Source organism: Bos grunniens, chromosome 9 (assembly GCF_055505025.1).
Source record: "Bos grunniens cultivar Pamir isolate PY7600 chromosome 9, Bosgru_T2T1.0, whole genome shotgun sequence".
Lineage (NCBI taxonomy): Eukaryota > Metazoa > Chordata > Mammalia > Artiodactyla > Bovidae > Bos > Bos grunniens.
In genome coordinates this window covers 66,148,332-66,168,744 of record NC_141173.1, presented here as the reverse complement: position 1 = coordinate 66,168,744, position 20,413 = coordinate 66,148,332, and the positions used below count along the sequence as shown (strand labels likewise).

Here is a 20,413-nt window from a genome sequence, read left to right as displayed (position 1 = left end):
GTCAGTCACGACTGTGCGACTGAACTGAATTGAAGGTGACAGATGATAACTAGGCTTATTATGGTGAACATTTCACAATGTATACAGATATTGAATCATGATGTACACCTGATCTAATAAGTTATATATGTTAATTGTAACTTAATTTAAAAATAAATTTTAAAGATTCATTTCAAAATAAAAAGGAAAAAAATTCACTGGGAATGGTAACTATGTGAATAAGTATAAATATAGACTTTTATATTATGTATAAGATTTATAATAGTCTGTTAAAAGCAATAATAATGTTGAGTCCTTCCTGAAGGCCACAGGTGCAAAACCTTGCACCACAGAAGGACACCTTCAAAGCTGACTGAACCCCTTTGTAACCTTGCCAAAAGCACTCTGATAATCACTATCAAGCTTCCTGACTCCCAATTACACAAAGATGCCCATTCCAGTAAGCAGCCTACAGCGCCCCAATCCATCACCTAATGCCAACTATCCAGCAAGAATTCTGCCTTAAGGCTTTAAAAACTGGCTATTAACCCACAAAAACTGTTGACTCCTCCGTCTGTTGGCCCACTGTGCTTGCTGTACCCACTTCATTTCTGCTCTTTTTTCTTAATAAATTCACTCCCTTCTGAAATGCTCTATGTCTGGAAATTCTTTTCCAACCTGCGCTCAGACTGCCTCAACAACTAATACTGCTCTACTGTGGGGTTTTTAAGAGATATAGAAGAAAAATATATGCCAAAAATGGCAAAAAGGCTGGGGGAAGTTTACTACTGTTAAAATTCATATAAAGTGGCATAATGTTATGTTAAAGTAAGCTCTAGTGAAGTAAAGATGCACAGGCACAGTGTGAATCATAAGGTAACTATTAAAAAAATACAGCTAAGAAGTACAACTAACAAGCCATAAGAAGGGTTAAGATGGAATGCTATGAATACTCAACCCAATAAAATGTACCACAAAAGCAATAACAACAAAAAGATGGAAAGAAACAAATGGCAAAACAGTAAATAACCATACCAATGAATATCTTTCTGCAAAGGGTAGAAACATTTCAACTAAAAGTCTGAGATTGTCTGACTGGATATAAAACCAAAACTCAGCTATACACTACCAAAAGAAAACCATTTAAAATATTAAAACACAGACACATTTAAAGTCAAAAGACAGAAAAAAATGTATCTCCCTAACCATGCTTTGGAGGTATTCGTCCTGGCTGTACACATTTCCCGGGTCTTAGGACAAAAATTCCTTTTTCTGTCTTCCCAATAGGTCCACTACCCACTCCCAACAAACAAAACAGTCCTTCTCTTATAACCATTTCTTAGTAGCTCTGTTTGTGACACAGGAAACTCACTCTACCTGTTCAAGCTCTTTCCAAGTTGAGAAAAATAATTAAAAATAAAATTGTATTATCAAGTGAAAATGAAAGTCGCTCAGTTGTCTCTGACTCTGCGACCCCATGGATTGTAGCCCACAAGGCTCCTCTTCCATGGAATTCTCCAGGCAAGAATACCGGAGTAGGTTGCCATTTCCCTCTCAGGGGATCTTCCCAAGCCAGGGATCGAACCCAGGCGTCCTGCATTGCAGGCGGATTTCTTACCAGCTGAGCCACAAGGGAAGCCCTCTCTTATCAATGTCTTTATTAAAAGCTATATTATCTTTTCAAATAGTGTAAATTTTAAAACCAATGAAATTACCTGTCAGTTCTTCATGTTTTGATTCATGCTCATGTTTATCTTCAGTTAGATCCATATTAGCTTGATTACTAGAAAATATTTAATATCACACATTAATAATATATTATAATAATATAATATTATTATATTATATAATATAATAATATAATAAATTAATAATATATTTCCACACAATCTTTTGTGAATATTTTTTTTTAAATCTCTTAACATTATGTATTTCTTCTTAAGTACTCTTGTCCTAGCAAAAGCTAAAAATCTGGAAACTATGAAGGCAATGTTTTAAAAATGAAGGCTCTTACAAGCCTGAAACTAACTGTAGCCACTGAAGAAATATAAGGGGGGGGGGGCAGAAAATGCCAAATTTCTTCACTTTATACACATATACAATTTTATACATAAATGTGTGCCTTGTATTTCTCAGGGCCCAGACAGACTTTCTACACTACAGATTAGGAATAGCCCACAAGCTGCAAGAACCAGTCAAGTGTATGTGGAAGCCAGGAAAAAAACTCCCAGAGTCAGCATTTCCATGCTAATAAGCAATTTCATCCTAAAATGGAAGCTGAGTAACAGCCTTAAACCAATAAACACTCAGCAAGGTGTTTTAACTATACTGGATGTATTAGTTCACATACTGTGTTTTTTTCAAACCAAAGAATCAGTTCTACCTTTTTCAGTCCACTAACCAAGTCTTTAGTGAGATCATTAGGAGGCACAAGAAACTGTAGACTCTAATAACATTAGCAGCAAATCCCATATATACAATACTTCACTGTATTCTGACTAGGCTGTTCTCGAGTAGAAGTATCATAATTACAAACATTATTCAGTTCAGTTCAGTCGCTCAGTCGTGTCCGACTCTATGTGACCCCATGGACTGCAGCATGCCAGGCCTCCCTATCCATCACCAACTCCTAGAGCTTACTCAAACTCATGTCCATTGAGTTGGTGATGCCATCTCATCCTCTGTCGTCCCCTTCTCCTCCTGCCTTCAATCTTTCCTAGCATCAGGGTCTTTTCAAATGAGTCAGCTCTTCGCATTATGTGGCCAAAGTACTGGAGTTTCAGCTTCAATATCAGTCCTTCCAGTGAATGTTCAGGACTGATTTCCTTTAGGATGGACTGGTTGGATCTTCTCCAACACTTCATTTCAAAAGCATCAATTCTTCAGCACTCAGCTTTCTTTATAGTCCAACTCTCACATCCATACATGACTACTGAAAAAAACCATAGCCTTGACTAGACAGACCTTTGTTGGCAAAGTGATGTCTCTGGTTTTTAATATGCTATCTAGGTTTGTCATAACTTTTCTTCCAAGGAGTAAGCGTCTTTTAATTTCATGGCTGCAGTCACCATCTGTGTCATTTTAGAGTCCCCAAAAATAAAGGCTGCCACTGTTTCCCCATCTATGAAGTGATGGGACCGGATGCCATGATCTTAGTTTTCTGAATGTTGAGCTTTAAGCCAACCTTTTCACTCTCTTCTTTCACTTTCATCAAGAGGCTCTTTAGTTTTTTCACTTTCTGCCATAACAGTGGTGTCATCTGCATATCTGAGGTTATTGATATTTCTCCCGGCAATCTTGATTCCAGCTTGTGCTTCATCCAGCCCAGCGTTTCTCATGATGTAATCTACATATAAGTTAAATAAGCAGGGTGACAATATACAGCCTTGATGTACTCCTTTCCCGATTTAGAACCAGTCTGTTGCTCCATGTCCAGTTCTAACTGTTGCTTCTTGACCTGCATACAGATTTCACAAGAGGCAGATCAGGTGGTCTGGTATGCCCATCTCTTTCAGAATTTCCATAGTCAATAAAGCAGAAGTAGATGCTGTTCTGGAACTCTTGCTTTTTCCGTGATCCAGCGGATGTTGGCAATTTGATCTCTGGTTCCTCTGCCTTTTCTAAATCCAGCTTGAATACCTGGAAGTTCATGGTTCATGTATTGCTGAAGTCTGGCTTGGAGAATTTTGAGCATTACCTTGCTAGTGTGTGAGATGAGTGCAACTGTGTGGTAGTTTGAGTATTCTTTTGCATTGCCTTTCTTTGGGACTTGAATGAAAACTGATCTTTTCCAGTCCTGTGGCCACTGCTATATTTTCCAAATTTGCTGGCATATTGAGTGCAGCACTTTCACAGCATCATCTTTTGGGATTTGAAATAGCTCAACTAGAATTCCATCACTTTCACTAGCTTTGTTTGTAGTGATGCTTCCTAAGGCCCACTTGACTTTGCATTCCAGGATTCTGGCTCTAGGTGAGAGATCACACCATCGTGATTATCTGGGTCGTGAAGATTTTTTTGTACAGTTCTTCTGTGTATTTTTGCCACATCTTCTTAATATCTTCTGCTTCTGTTAGATCCATACCATTTCTGTCCTTTATTGAGCCCATCCTTGCATGAAATATTCCCTTGGTATCTCTAATTTTCTTGAAGAGACCTCTAGTCTCTCTTGAAGAGATCTCTAGGAACATTGTTAAGAACAAGGAAACAGTTAAGAAATATTCCAAAGGGACAAAAACTTGTGGCCAGCAAACCTGTGTATGCTTACTCTGTGTTGTCACTGTTAAGACAGGCAATCACCATGGACCATCAGGGTCCCTGCATGTTCTTGCTGGGTAAGCCAAGAACATAAGGCACAGCCCCTCCTTCCTAGGTCACTTCTCAAGAGTTGCAGTGATCAACTCTGAAAGACAGGCAGTACTTCTGCCATCAAAGCAGGCTTGTTTCTACTTATTAAAAAAGCAATAGAGTCCTCAAACTCAGGACCCTCTCCCGTAAAGCAACCCACTACATGGGTGGACAGCCATCATGGACCCCATGAGCCTTGTGGGACAAGGGAAACTGAGGCAATTCAACATGGCACTTGGGTCCTGCTTTTGTCAAGAGAAAGTCATTTTGTTTCTGACCCAAGAATCCTTGTCAATTGTCAGCATCCATAAAACCACAGTTTAGTTTGCAAGTAGGGTAAACATCTCAGACTCTACTACTGACAGTCACTGCTTTATCCACTGTCTGTAAGAAACTAAGCATCCTGAGGAGACCAGGCACTCTAATGACCAGAGGGTATGAGTTTCCTAACCCTCAATTTAATTGTAGTTTGGTGTTCTTAAAATCTTAAACTTGTAACCTGACTTCCATTTATAATTTTCAAAATTAGATGGAAAACTTAAAACTGAGGATATTAAAGATATCAGGTCTCACAAATCTCAAGAATGCCAAAGGTCTATGGCATGCACAAGGCACCAGCTCAGTAAACTAGTAGAATTTCCAGGATAAACGAGGCTTCCTGATAATCTTTAGGGTGAACCATACACAAAGGTAGGACACAAACCAGATCTTTGTTCCCTGGTTCCTGTTTAAAAATTTTGGCCGTACCACACAGTATGCAGGATCTTAGCTTCCCAAACAGGGATCAAACCTGTGTCCCCTGCAGTTGGAAGCATAGAGTCTTAACTACTGGACCACCAAGGAAGCCCCTCCCCTGAGTTTCTAATAGCTACCTGGACTCATTTTATCTGTAGAAGATGACTTAATAAATTACCTTCCTGGTTAGGTCTATTCAGCAATATGCTGTTCACCTCAAAAGTGTATCATGCATGAAATTTTAGATATCTAGAGGCTCAAATACAAACATATTCCAATCAATACATATACCAATCATATTCTACCCACTCATAAACACAATCACCCTGATCAAAATAATGAACAGAAAATAGAATTAAAAATAAGATTTAAATTTTGCCTGTTATGTGTACCCCTTTAATTACATGCATATACTAACTTTATAAAAATATAGAAAGACACAAAAATTATTTAATGATTTGTTTATATTGTATTTACATTACCTATGTAAAGCTTTAAAATGTATGGAGTCATTAGAATCCAATTCCTTATTTAACCTTGAATAATCAATGGACGATGTTAAGCCTTTCTCAAGTCTGGCAAAAAATTGTTCTTTTTCCTCTTGCTCTTCTAATGTGTCCAGTCCCAATCCGAGAACACTATGATTGAGCTCAGAAACTATCTCTAAATAGAAAGCACAAATATATTTCATTAACATATAGAATTTTAAAGAAATTAATTTTAATGCTACATTTATTGAAATTATATAGCAAAACTTAAAAAAAAATCTATAACATATTTTACCTAGTCTTTTACCACCAAACATAGATTTGTGTTCATAATACATAAGGTTATATGGATTCTCCAGAGGTGTAATTCTAAACCTTCTGGGAAGATATTAGATCTGTCTACACACTTGTGAAGGAGGCTCCAAGAGAGCTAAGAGTTAATGTTTCTAAAAATTCTGATTTTAAGCATCATAATTAACCTGTCAACTTATACCCCCCACAATTCTTACCATTGGCTTCTAAGCTGTCAATACTCAAGATAGAGGTTCCACTGCTCTTAAGAAACTGAATCCTTTCAGCAGACTCCTCTTCTGTTTCCATAACAGGCTGAGAAGTCTTCTTTGTTTTCAAATAGCTTACATTTGTCCCAAATGGTCCTGGGATGGGGTTTAATATAGTTGGATATTTACATTAAGAGCATTGTTTTGACCACTATGCCAACATACTAATACTGCTATACTAGCTTAGACTTGTTATGCTATTATATGAGTTATACTAGGAGACAGCAGCTAAATCTGCTATATGAAATAAAAATTAATCAGACAAAAATTCACAAAAGAAAAATTGCAATTCTATTTGATTGTGTGAATCTTACCCAATGGAATATTTTAAAAATTTGCATCAAGACTTTAAAAATTAATTATTCTCAAGCACAAGTACTTAATACATAAACCATGCCACTTGAAAGATATCTCCTGCCTTATGTGAAGGAAAGAAGGGAGACAACTCCAGGCTGGGGAACAAGGAGGTCCAAGGGTCAAAAACAGGAGGGCAGGCCACATGCAAGGATGCAAAAAGCTCAGTGAGGGTAATCTGGGGGAAGTAACCCTAAGGCAGGAGTCAATGGTCGGACCATGCTCATCTTCATAGGCTGGGGAAAGGGTTTTGCTCTTCATTCTAAAAGCACTAGAAAACACTGGGAAAGTTATACAATACCAAATTTTCTTTATCCTAGCAGTATATAATTGTTGTAAAATACTCATACACGGAAAAAATAACTATAATGTATGGCATAAAGATTGAGATTAGAAAAATACCACTTTTGCTTAGAAAAAAGCCTTATCAAAATAAGTTACAAATTCTGATTTCAATTTCCTACTTAGTGTCCTACTGGAAAGGGTTCAGAATCAAATTATTTTATGGCTCTGTGTGAATAATTGTTTTAATGGGTCTCATAATAACTTCAACACAGAGGAAATCAGGAGATTTCAGACAAAAATATGCATGCCAAGGTTGGAGTGCTGTTGAGCCATCTGTCCAGGGGTCTCAGCCGGGCTCTGAAGCTGGACTCAGGGATGTGACCCACACTAACCCACCTCACAAGAGACTAATACAACCAAAACCAAGATCTGATTCAGTTATTTACAATGAAGAGTATAACCAGTAGATAGAATTATATAGTTTCACCTTCTCTGCAGAACATTTTGTCTTAATGGCAACTGAAAGAGAAAGCAAAATTATAAGGTAGAATTGGCTCAATGTTGATGTTTAATAGTGTCTCTTTAAGAAATGCATTCCTCTCAAGAGGGGTGGTTCAGTTCTCCCTTAGAAGCATCTACATTCTTGCTGGCAGGAATCATATTTTGTTTTTGTATACTAGTGCCAAACACTCAGAAGGTAATATGAGCTCAGTAAATGCTTGTGAATGAACGAGGGACCAGGTTATGCCCTTGGGTAGAGAAACCTTCTCCCCTCTGTGTTTAAATAGACATTGTCAAAGTTTCCTTCCTAAGTATCCTTTGCATCCCTTACTAATCAAATCCACTGATTGATACATTCTTTTTTAAAAAATTTAGTCTCTTTAATTAGGTTACATTAAGTGTTGGTCTAGGACTCATTCTTTCTCTTTAGAGTGAATTTGCATAAGTTTGCATACCCCAGCTCTAATTCACTACCTTCTAGGAGAAAGATTTTAAAGTTAATTAAGTCTCAAATTTTGTCAACTATGTCAATAGTACTTAATCATATAATATCCTTTTCAAGCACCAAGACGGGGAAAGATTCTAAAACAAAAAATTCTTCATATACAAGCTTTAGCATTGTGCATGATATAGATTTATGAAAATCTACTGAAAAATACACTGAATTTTTCAATACGACAATTCCTTAAAGTGTTAAAAAGAACAGAGAAATGACTATTAAATTATAAGATTTACTTATTAAATATTTATTATTTACTGTTGAGGGTCAGGAGTACAAGGAAAAAGAACTATAGAAATCCTATCAGTTCATAAAATAGTGCTTAAAGATCCACAGATTCTGTTATCACAGTTACTTAACAGAGGTACCCTGGGGATCCTTATGAATTCGGCAGTATCACATATACTAGCTATAATGCAGGAAACAGGCAAGGGAGCAATTTTTCCATTGTAAAATGTGACTAGGAAAAGTTCTGGGAGAGGTATAAGCATGTGCTAGACAGGATCAATAATGAGTTCTTTACCATTAAGACGATGGTATTTGTTTTTTTTACTGTTATTAACAGACAGTGATACTAAAATCAACAGATCTATTAAAATCCTCCAAATGCAATGACATTAATACACTGTCAGAGTATCTTATTAAATCACCTTAAATCAATTTACCATTAAACATAACATATAAATATACCTGTATTGTTCACTATCTAAAACTAATTATAAATTATTTGAATGTAAAATAATCTGATAATGCAGAAATACAGTCTCAATTATATAACAAATATAAAGTTATTTAATATGAAAATCAATGCAAACTTAAAATTCACTATTAATATTATTTTCCTTACATATTTATATTGAGTTGGCCAAAAGGTTCATTTGATTTTTTCCCAAAAATGGCTCTAGTAGAGCTTAGCTGTCTTTAACTTCATTAGAAAAAGTTTTGTTAGATTATATTGTGACAGCTGGCATATCAGGGTGCATTAAAAAAAACCTTACCAAAACTGGTGAATTGTTGCATATCCATTTTAATACTGAAGATGGAAGAAAAAGCAACATATTTGGTGTATCATACTTTTTTATTTCAAGAAAGGTAAAAATGCTACTGAAACATAAAAAAAGATTTGTGCAGTGAATGGGGAAGGTGTCGTGAGTGATCAAACTTTTCAAAAGTGGTTTGTGAAATTTTGTGCTGGAGTTTTCTCACTGGATGATGCTACATGGTCAGGGAGCCCAGTTGAAGTTGATAGTGATCAAATCGAGAAATTAATTGAGAATAATATACGTTATACCATGCGTGAAACAGCTGACATACTTAAAATATCCCAGTCAAGTGCTGAAAATCCTTTGCACAAGTTTGGTTACATTAATCACTTTGGGTGCCACATAAGCAAAAAAAAATTCCTGACTGTATTTCCACATGCAATTCTCTACTGAAACATAATAAAAATGGTGCTTTTTAAAATAAATTGTGATGGGTGATGAAAAGCAGATACTGTACAATAATGTGGAACCAAAGAGATTGTGGGGCAAATGAAATGAACCACCACCAGCCACACAAGACTGGTCTTCATCCAAAGAAGGGGATGTATATATGGTGGGGATGTATATATGGTAGGGATGGAAGGAAGCCTTCTATTATGAGCTCCTTCTGGAAAAACAAACAATTAATTCCAACAAGTACTGATCCCAGTTAGACCAACTAAAGGTAGCACTTGATCTTCCATCAAGACAACACAAGTTTCTTCAATGACCAGGCAAAAATTGCTACAGCTTAGCTGGGAAGTTTTGATTCATCCACTGTATTTACCAGACACTGTACTTTTAGATGCCCGTTTACTTTGGTCTTTACAAAATTCTCTTAATGGAAAAAATTTCAATTCCCTGGAAGACTGTAAAAGGCACCTGGAACAATTCTTTGCTCGAAAAGATAGCTTGGGCAAGACGGAATTACAAAGTTTTATGAAAAATGGAAGAAGGTAGTGGAACAAAATGGTGAATATGTTGCTCAATAAAGTTCTTGATGAAAATGAACAATCTGTCTTTTAGTTTTACTTAAAAAACCAAAGGAACGTTTTGGCCAACCTAAACAGCACAGTAAGAAAATCCAGAATCAAAAGTCTTGTCTGCCCCCTTGTGGTCAAATAATTTAAAATTAGCAGTATTTACCACCACTTTCAAATTCATCTTCAGTTATCCACCATGGCACTGTATCTTTCTTCTTCACTTCTTTAGGTTGTCTAGGTGTTTTATTTGAATTTTCAAAAGAATCATCTGAAAGCTAAATCAGATATAGGCTACTGAATTTTATATTCAAGAATTCCAGATTATCACTGAAAATGTTTCTCTTAGATCTTGACAATTAGTGCTTGTTACAATGATTAATAAACTTTAATGAAAAAGTTTTATTTCTCCTTTTCTACCCTTTAGGTCCAAATCTTACTACAATCATAAATTCCTACTCTAAATCCAATCTACCTCCCTTACTCTAAGCCAGTATCTCTCTTTGACTGAGAAAATAAAGACCCTACAGTCAAAACCACCCTTCTTCTCAACTCCCTTCACTCTACCACTCGACTCACCTGTTAAGACACTGATTTCCTCTCTCAGAAGAGAAATTCTTCTCCCCACTCCAAGAAGAACCTGCAGAGGGGCCCACTTCCCTCCTCGCCAGGTTCTTACCAGGTAATCCTACTGCATCTCTATCTCACTCCCTCTTCAGTCTCCCACCCCTCCTTCCCTCAGGTTATTAAACCTGCTCATTGCTGCATCCCCAGGGCCAAGCACAGCACCTGCCATAATCGTAGGATAAAAGAATGAACATTCAAGTCTCCTCTAATTAGAAAAGGGCTTCCCAGGTGGTTCAGCGGTAAAGAATGCCCCTGCCAATGGAAGAGATGTGGGTTTGATCCCTGGGTTGGGAAGATCCTCTGAAGAAGGAAATGGCAACCCACTTCAGTATTCAAGCCTGGAAAATTCCTTGGACAGAGGAGCCTGGCAGGCTACAGTACATGGGATCACAAGAGTCAGACTAAACAACAAATTAAAAAGCAAACAAAAACAAACGAGAGAGAGGCAGAGGTCCTTAGTCCTACACCTCCCTTTCACTCTACCCATCACTTTTATTTTGTATACATTCTAACTTCTCAAGGTCATTGCTGAACTCCTGAAAATCTGGCACCCATCCAAAGTAACTTTCCTCAGTCACCAAAGGCCTCCAAAATCCACAAATAAAGAACCACTGTCAGCGGTCTCCCTGATAGACCACAGGATTTGACACAGTGACCAACTCTCACTTCCTGAAACTCTCTTCAAGGTCACAGTACCACCTCCTCCAGGATACACCTCATCTCTGTGACCTTTCCTAACCAACTCTACTAGCTCTTGGCTCTTCTGCTCTTTTGTTAACGAAATTTATCCAGAACTCTGCTCTTAGTCCTTTTTACCCTCACTTTAACATACTTCTTCTGGAGAAGAAACTAACATTTATTAATGACATGCCTGCTCTATGTCAGGATCTATACCCAGGTTATCTCACTCTTCAAACAATCCAGCAGAGATTTACTGATGGGGAAGTAAACTCAGAGAAGTTAAGCAACTTTCCCAGGTTGCTACTGTCAGTAAGTGATAACAGAGTTGGGGTTCAAAACTGGGTTTCCCTGACTGAAACCTGTCTACTTTCAAAGACACCTGTATGGTCCCCCAACTAGGGCAATGGAATGACTTTTTAAATTTTTTAGATGATTACACACACATTTCCACCCGCCAAGCAAACAACTCTACTTCAGTGACTTGTAAGAACGCCATTTCAAAATGTTCAAAAAGAACTCACTGTCTTTCCTGACCACCAGGGAGGAAGAGGGGGAGAAGGAAAGAAAGAATACTCTTTACTCCATCTGAATTTTCACTGGATCACTTTCCACTCAGCCTTAAACTTCACTGTCACCCTGAAATGTCCCATTTCTCTCTCCTTTCTGTCTCTCCCTGCTTACCCAACTCTGATAACCTGTCTCAGATTCAGTCTTTTCCTCCTAAACTCAGGGCTATGTAAGGGCATGAAAGAAGGACTACAGGTTCTTGGAGCCAGAGAGATCTGAGTTCAAATTTTAACTTCAAAACAAGTTAGTTTTGTTTATACATCTAGAAAACAGGCAAGGTAACAGCGACCTTGCAGGGTTGTGGCAAAGATCATAAAAGAAATGGAGAATGCGCGGGCAGGCACTGTCTAATGCACAGAAGGTATTCTCACTTTCGACAATCCTCCACATTGCTTTCTGGCTACGATCATAAAAAACAAAACACAAAAGCTGGTTCCCCAGTTAACAACAGTGCTGCTGAGGATATGGAGAAACTGGAAGCCTAAAACTACTAATGTACTTCTGATGAGAGAGTAAAATGGTGCAGCCACCTAGAAAACGGTCAGCAGTTCCTCAAAAGGTTAAATGTTGAGGTTAACCCACATGACCCAGCATTTCCCACCCTCTGGTACATACATAAGAGAAATGAAAACATATCCCCACAAAAATTACATACAAGTATCAGAGCAGCATTATTGATAATTGCAGAAAAGTATAAAAAACGCAAATGTCCATCAATTGATGTCAGTAAACAAAATGTGGCAAATCCATACAACGCAATATTATTCAGCTACAGAAGAGGAATGAGGTACTAATAGATATGACAACATGGATGAACCTTGAAAATGTTGAGTAGTACAAGCTATAAGAAAGATCCACATGAACGTGGGTAGGAAGAGAAGAAAAGAGATCAGGTCAGGGCCTGTTCTCCAGGGAAGGGATACAGAAAAGGAAGGGGATTAAAAGGCTCAGAGACCCACCCTGGGGAGTAAGTGTCTAGAATTACATATGTGGGGTACCAGCCCTGGGGTCTGACACTGGGGACATGAGTCCCCTTAGCTGGTTAGAAAGCCAGTGACAACAGGGCTGTAAGAAACCCAAACTCTGCTTGTGAGGAGTGTGCACATATTGCCTTACTCCCAAAACAAGGTGGAGGAAGCAGACGAAACTGCATGGAACTCTGGCTGCCGTCCTGTAACTACCCTGGAACAAGCCAAACCCCTACTCCAGCCCCGCTTGCTCCAGCTCTGCTCCTCTCTAGGGAAAGATGACAATGCCAGGAGAGGGAAGTGTACACACAGGGCATAGAACCAGCTGGGACCCAGCCCGCAGGGCTTCTGCTCCAGCAACTTGGGACCTGCTCCCACCCTCATAGGGTGGTGTTTGTCACTGAGCAGAGAAGCAGCCCTGGCTGACACCTGGCTCTGGCTTGAGCACCTTCATCTCTAGTCCCATTGCCTACCAAAACGATAGCTATCAGCACACCCTGGAGAAAGACATGACTCCTGTTTACGTCAGATCCAGCTCTCCCATCAAAGCCACAGGGCACACAGACTGTATAGGGACGCTCCCACAAAGGGACACCCCTTCAAGATGGGGATAGGTAACTGTTTCACCTAATTTCATAGAGATGGAGAAAGTTAAACAAAATGAGAAGAGAGAGGAATTTGCTTCAAACAAAAGAACAAAAACTAAAACAGAGATAAACAATTTACCAGATAAGAGTTCAAAGCATTAGTAATAAGATTAAATTAGAAAAAAGAATAGATGAACACAGTGAGAATTTTGACAAGAAACTAGAAAATATAAAAGAACCAATCAGATCTGAAGACTACAACTATAATGAAAAACACACTAGAATGAATTAACAGCAGAATTTAGAGGACAGAATAATCAAACAGGAAAAAGAAAAACAAATCTAAAAAATGAAAACAATTTAAGGGACCTCTGAGACATCATCAAGTATACCAATATTCATATTAGAGGAGTCCCAGGTGGAGAAGTCAGAGAGAAAGGAGTTGAAAATCTATTTGATGAAATTATGGCTGAAAACTTCCTGAACCTGAGAGAGAGAGAGAAGTCGCTCAGTCATGTCTGACTCTTTGTGACCCCATGGACTGTAGTCTACCAGGCTCCTCCATCCATGCGATTTTTCAGGCAAGAATACTGGAATGGGTTGCCATTTTCTTCTCCAGGGGATCTTCCCAACTCAGGGATCAAAGCCAGGTCTCCCACATTGCAAGCAGATGCTTTACTGTCTGAGCCACCAGGGAAGCCTCTAGAAGAACCTGAAGAAGTAAACAGATATCCAGGTACAGGAGGCATGGAGAGTCCTGAACAAAATGAATACAGATAGACCCGCACCAAGACATATAATAACTGAAGAGTTATTAAAACGTTAGAAGTGGAAGAGATTATTCTAAAAGGCAACAACAGAAAAACAAAGGGTCACATACAAGCAAACTGCCCCTCCTCCCCACACCAAGCTATCAGATGATTTTTCTGCAGAAACTCTGGAGGCCAGAAGAGAAAGACATGACATATTTCGAATGCTAAAAAGGAAAAAACTAAAACCTAGGATACTCTACCCAGCAGGATTATCATTTGGAACTGAAGGACAGATGAAGAACTTCTCAGACAAGCAAAGACTAGAAGAGTTCATCAATACTAAACTGATCCTAAAAGAAACATTGAAGAGTCTTCTCTCAGTGGAAAAGAAAATGCTATAAGAAGCAAGCACGTATAGGAAAGGAAAAATCTAATTAAGACACATATACAGTAAAGGCTGTGAACAAACCACTTAAATAAATTATCACAAAGATTGAAAAGAAAAATTGTATCATCAACTATAACTACAACAAACAGGCAAGGGATGAAAATGAAGATGTAAAATATGACACAAAACACAAAATACTGGAGAGGGGAGGAAAAAAAAAATACAGATCTTTTAGAATGTGTTTGACCTTACAATGGATACACAAACACTACCGAGAAAGGAATACAAGCATATCACTAAAGAAAATCATCAAACCACAGGGAAGAAACAAAAAGGAGAAAAGAACAGAATAGTAGTACAAAACCCAAAAATAAGCAATACAATGGCAGTAGGAACAAACCTATTGCTTGAAATGTCAATGGACTAAATGCTCCAAAAGACATAGGTTAGCTGATTGAACAACATCAACCAAAAAAGGCCATCTATAGGTTGCTTACAAGAGACTCACTTCAGAGATAAAGACACACAAAAACAAAGTGAGAGGTTGCAAGAAGTTATTTCACACAAATGGAAACAACGAGAAAGCAAGGGTAGCAATACTCAAATCAGAAAAAATAGACTTTATAACAAAGTCCAAAACAAAGACCCAGGGCATTATATAATGATAAAGGGATCAACACAAGAAGAGGATACAACGTTCATTAAAATATATGCACTGATGCTTTTGAACTGTGGTGTTGGAGAAGACTCTTGAGAGTCCCTTGGACTGCAAGGAGATCCAACCAGTCCATTCTGAAGGAGATCAGCCCTGGGATTTCTTTGGAAGGAATGATGCTAAAGCTGAAACTCCAGTACTTTGGCCACCTCATGTGAAGAGTTGACTCACTGGAAAAGACTCTGATGCTGAGAGGGATTGGGGGCAGGAGGAGAAGGGGACGACAGAGGATGAGATGGCTGGATGGTGTCACTGACTCGATGGATGTGAGTCTGAGTGAACTCCGGGAGTTGGTGATGGACAGGGAGGCCTGGCGTGCTGCGATTCATGGGGTCGCAAAGAGTCGGACACGACTGAGCGACTGAACTGAACTGAACTGAATATAGTGGCTCAGTAGTAAAGAACCACCTGCAATGCAAGAGACTTGGCTTTGATCCCTGGGTCAGGAAGATCCCCTGGAGAAGGAAATGGTAACCCACTCCAGTATTCTTGCCTGGGAAATCCTATAGACAGAGGAGCCTGGCGCATTACAGTCCGTGGGGTTGCAAAAGAGTCAGACATGACATAGCGACTAAACTACAACAAATATATAAAGCAAATGTTAACAGATATAAATGGACAAAAGTAGTCTCTATGTGTGTTAAAAATCACATCAAAAAGAAAAAAATACATAGGAATAAACTTAACCAAGAAGGTGAAAGACGTGGTTGTTGTTTAGTTGCTAAGTCGTGTCTGACTCCATTCCATGGACTGTAACCTGCCAGGCTCCTCTGTCCACGGGATTTCCCAGGTGAGAATACTGGAGTAGGTTGCCGTTTTCTTCTCCAGGGCATCTTCCTGACCCAGGGATCAAACCCCTGTCTCCTACATTAGAGGTGGGTTCTTTACTACTAAGCCACCTGGGAAGCCCATGAAAGCTATACAGTGTGAAAACTATAAAATACTGATAAAGGAAACTGACTGTGATACGATGAAATAGCAAGATATCTCATGTTCATGGACTGGAAGTTTATTATTAAATGTACATACCACCCAAAACAAGCTACAGACTTAATGTATACCTATCAAAACATGCATGACACATGAACTAGCGACTTCACTTTCACTTTTCACTTTCATGCATTGGAGAAGGAAATGGCAACCCATTCCAGTGTTCTTGCCTGGAGAATCCCAGAGACAGGGGAGCCTAGTGGGCTGCCATTTATGGGGTTGCACAGAGTCAGACACGACTGAAGCGACTTAGCAGCAGCAGCAGCAGCAGCAGCAGAATAATCCTAAAATTTATATGGAACAATTAAAGGCCTTGAATAGCCAAAGCAATCTTGAGAAAAAAGAATGAAGCTGGAGGTATTAAGCTCTCTGACCTCAGACTATACTAGAAAGCTCCAATAATCACAACACTGTGTTACTGGCACAAAAATGACACATCCATCAATAGAACAGAATAGAGAGCCCAGAAATAAACCTATGCATTTATGGTCAATAAATCTACAACAAAGGAAACAAGAATATACAATGGAAAAAAGTCTCTTACTGAAGTAAGTGGTGCTGGAAAAACTGAATAGCTCCATGTAAAACAACAGTTCTCACATCATATACAAAAAAACTCAAAATAGATTAAAGACCTAGCGTAAAACCTGAAACCATAAAGCTCCTAGAAAAAAACATAAACAGAACACTTTGTTATAAATCATAGCAGTTATTTTTTTGGGTCTATCTCCTAAGGCAAAGGAAACAGAAGCAAAAATAAACAGATGGGACCTAATCAAACTTGAAAGCTTTTGCACAGTAAAGGAAACTATTGACAAAATGAAAAGAACCTACAGAATGGGAAAAAAAAAATCACATATCATATGTTCAATAAGGGGTAAATATTCAAAATACATCAATAGCTCATGTAACTCAATAAAAATAGAGCAACCTCGCCCCCCCAACCCCGATCTGATTAAAAAATGGGCACAAGATATACACATGGCTAACAGGCACATGAAAAGATGCTCAATGTTACTAATCAGGGAAATGAAACCAAAACTCCAAAGAGATATCACCTCACACCTGTCAGAATGGCTCTGTGCATGCTCAGTTGTGTCTGACTCTGCAACCCTTGTAGCCTGTCAGGCTCCTCTGTGCAAGGGATTCTCCAGGCAAGAATACTGGAGTGGGTTGCCATTTCCTCCTTCAGGGGATCTTCCTGACTCAGGAATCAAATCCAGGTCTCCTGCATTGGCAGGTGAATTCTTTACCACTGAGCCACCTGTGAAGCCTATCAGAATAGCTACAAATAGCAAATGCTGGTGAGGATGTAGAGCAAGGAGAATCCATGTACACTGTTAGTGGGAATGTGCATTGGTGCAGTCACCATGGAAACAGTATGGAGGTTCCTCAAAAGACTAAAAACAGAAGTATCATACGATATAATGATTCCCCTCCTGAATATACTCCTGCAACAAAAACACTCATCCGAAAGATAAACGTATCCCAATTTTTCACAGCAGCATTATTTACACTACCAAAGATATGGAAGCAACCTAAGTATTCATCAACAGACGAACGGATAAAGAAGGTGTGGTATATATGTATATATGTCCATCCTAAAGGAGATCAGTCCTGGGTGTTCACTGGAAAGACTAATGCTAAAACTGAAGCTCCAATACTTGTCCACCCGATGGGAGGAGCTGACTCATTTGAAAAGACCCTGATGCTGGGAAAGATTGAGGGCAGGAGGAAAGGGGGATGACAGAAGATGAGATGGTTGGATGGCATCACCGATTCAATAGACATGTGTTTGGGTGGACTCTAGGAGTTGGTGATGGACAGGGAGGCCTGGTGTGCTGCGGTTGATGGGGTTGCAAAGAGTCGGACACGACTGAGTTGGACTGAAGGTGGAATATTACTCAACCATAAAAAGAATAAAATTTCATCATTTGAAACAATATGGGTGGACCTGGAGGGTATTATATTTGGTGGAATAAGTCAGGGTTAACAAGTACTATATGTTATCACTTCCATGTAGAATCTAAAAAAAGTAAAATGAATGAATGTAACAAAGCAGAAAACAGACACTCAGATATAGAGAACAAACTAGTGTTACCAGTGGGAAGAGAGAAAGGAGGAGGGGCAAAATAGTGGCAGGGGTAGGGATTAAAAGGTACAAACTACTGTGTTTAAAACAAATAAACTACAAGGATATATCATACAGCACAGGGAATATAGCCAGTATTTTGTACTTCTAAATGGAATACAATTTATGAAAACAGAATCACTATCTGAACTAACATAATGTTGTACATCAACTAAACTTCAATTAAAAAAACACAGCCATTATGTCATAGACCATTCATTCTTATGGGAGACAGAAAACAGAGCTAAAGAAGTAAAATAATGAATGGTTTTAAGTGCAACATGGACAATTAAGTACATGGTATACTAAGAAGGAACCTGATGGCTACTTTTTCTTTTACTGGGTCAATAGGGAAAAAACCTCTCTCAGGTAGGATTTTTAAGAAGAGATCTTCACCACCTAGGTAAAGAACGGAGGAACAGACAGCATTACTGGCATGGAAAGTGAACAGTCAGTCATGTCCGACTCCTTGTGACCCCACGGACTATACAGCACACCAGGATACTCTGTCCATAGGATTCTCCAGGCAAGAATACTGGAGTGGGTTGCCCTTCCCTTCTCCAGGGGATCTTCTTCACCCAGGGGCTGAACCCACATCTCCTGCACGGCAGGCAAATTCTTTATCATCTGAGTCACCAGGGAAGCTCCTAGTACCGGCAGACGGAACAGCTAGTAGTACAAAGCTCCTAACATGAATTGAGTTGGCATATGTGGAGGAGAAAAAAGGCATGACTGGAAAATGGGAAGGAATGGTATAAAGTCAGTGAGGTGGACATACCCAAAGGCACTAGGGCTTTGCCAGCCCCAAGAAGCAGTCTGGATTTTATTCTCTACGTGATGGGAAGGAATAGAGTGTTTTACATTGGAAGAACAGAGTCTGATTTATGTCACAGACCATGCTGGCTGCAGTGTGGTGAAGGACCACTGGGACAGGAAGTAGCAGCTGTTGCAGTAGCCTAATGAGATAATGGTGCCCTGGATTAGGATGGCTGCAGTGAAAAGGGAGAGAACTAGAGGGATGATAGATATACTCTGGAGACAGGTGACAGAGCCTGATGACTGACTGGCTGTATCTTACAGGTGAAATGGAGAATTGAAGAAATGAGTTTCTGGTGAGACAATTTACAATATAGCTTCTAAAAATATGAACTTACTTCTTTCATGAACTGTTCAAACTCTTCATCCAGCTCTTCTTTGGAATAGTGGGCCATTATCAATACTTTTCACTTTCCAAAGTAAACATTCTGGAGTGTTTACAACATCGGAAACGCTAAATGGCAAGAGATAATAAACATCCTTTAAGGAAATCTACATCACATCAAAAAAAACAGGCAGACTTGAACTTAAGACATTTTTTAAAATTTATATTTAAATGTAGTTAATTTACAATGTTATGTTAATTTCAGGTGTTCAGTTACAGTTCAACATAAAAAAAAAAAAAAAAAAGATGGGCAGAAGACCTAAATAGGCATTTCTCCAAAGACATACAAATGGCCAAAAAGCCCATGAAAAGACACTCAATATCGCTAATTATTAGAGAAATGCAAATCAAAACTATAATGAACTATCACCTCACACTAGTCATAAAGGCCATCATCAAAAAGTCTACAAACACTAAATGCTAGAGAGGGTGGAGAAAAAGGAACCCTCCTACACTATTGATGGTAATGTAAATAAATTGGTGTGGCCACTACAGAGAACAGTATGCAGGTACCTCACAAAAAAACAAAAATATAACTACTGTCTTGCTACATCTCACTGTTCTGTTTGCACCCAGAGTAGGCAAGTCGCCAGCTGTAAGCCGGAAGAAAAGTCAAGGAACCCTAGCAACTGCAGACATATTTAGTCTCTCCTGACTGGCACAGCAGACGCAGTGTATTCTGCCCTGGTTGACCCAGGAGACACAGCCATAACCCGGCCATAATGCAGAGGCAAGCAAGGGCTTTTCAGGTGGGGCTTCTATAGGTTACATGCATGCCCACTGCTATAAGTGATCTCAGCTCTTACATAACCATGTATTTACCAAATGTGGGGTGAGAGAGAAAGGCCCTGGGGTGAGAGCCTAATCACCGCCATTTCGGCTAGTTTGCTCTTTCCCTACAACTACCAAATGATCCAGTGATCCCACTCCAAGGCAGGCATTTCTCTTATGATTTAGCATATACGTTCAATCGCTGACCAGTAAACTGAATGAGAGATTCCTAATTCATTAATAAAATTGATTTAACAACAGCTTTTACAGTGCGCATTATACTTG

General features: G+C 38.9%; 1 protein-coding gene across 8 annotated transcripts in view; it reads right to left on the bottom strand.

Annotated features, from left to right (window-relative positions):
* Positions 1–20,413, bottom strand: part of CEP162 (centrosomal protein 162) — a 93,383-nt gene that overhangs the window by 71,826 nt on the left and 1,144 nt on the right. For 6 of the 8 annotated variants that reach the window (XR_015132371.1, XR_015132370.1, XR_015132369.1 and 3 more), the window contains exons 2-6: positions 19,311–19,426; positions 9,917–10,028; positions 6,059–6,205; positions 5,544–5,724; positions 1,695–1,762 (exon numbers count right to left, since the gene is read on the bottom strand). Coding sequence is in view for 5 of the 8 variants with exons in the window: in XM_086316403.1 (XP_086172529.1) it covers positions 1,695–1,762; positions 5,544–5,724; positions 6,059–6,205; positions 9,917–10,028; positions 19,311–19,367 (565 nt within the window). In the remaining 3 variants the exon portion in view is untranslated. Of the gene's footprint in view, positions 1–1,694; positions 1,763–5,543; positions 5,725–6,058; positions 6,206–9,916; positions 10,029–10,329; positions 13,893–19,310; positions 19,427–20,413 lie in introns of all 8 variants that reach the window. The other 2 variants (XM_086316405.1, XM_086316404.1) reach the window with 2 other exon arrangements.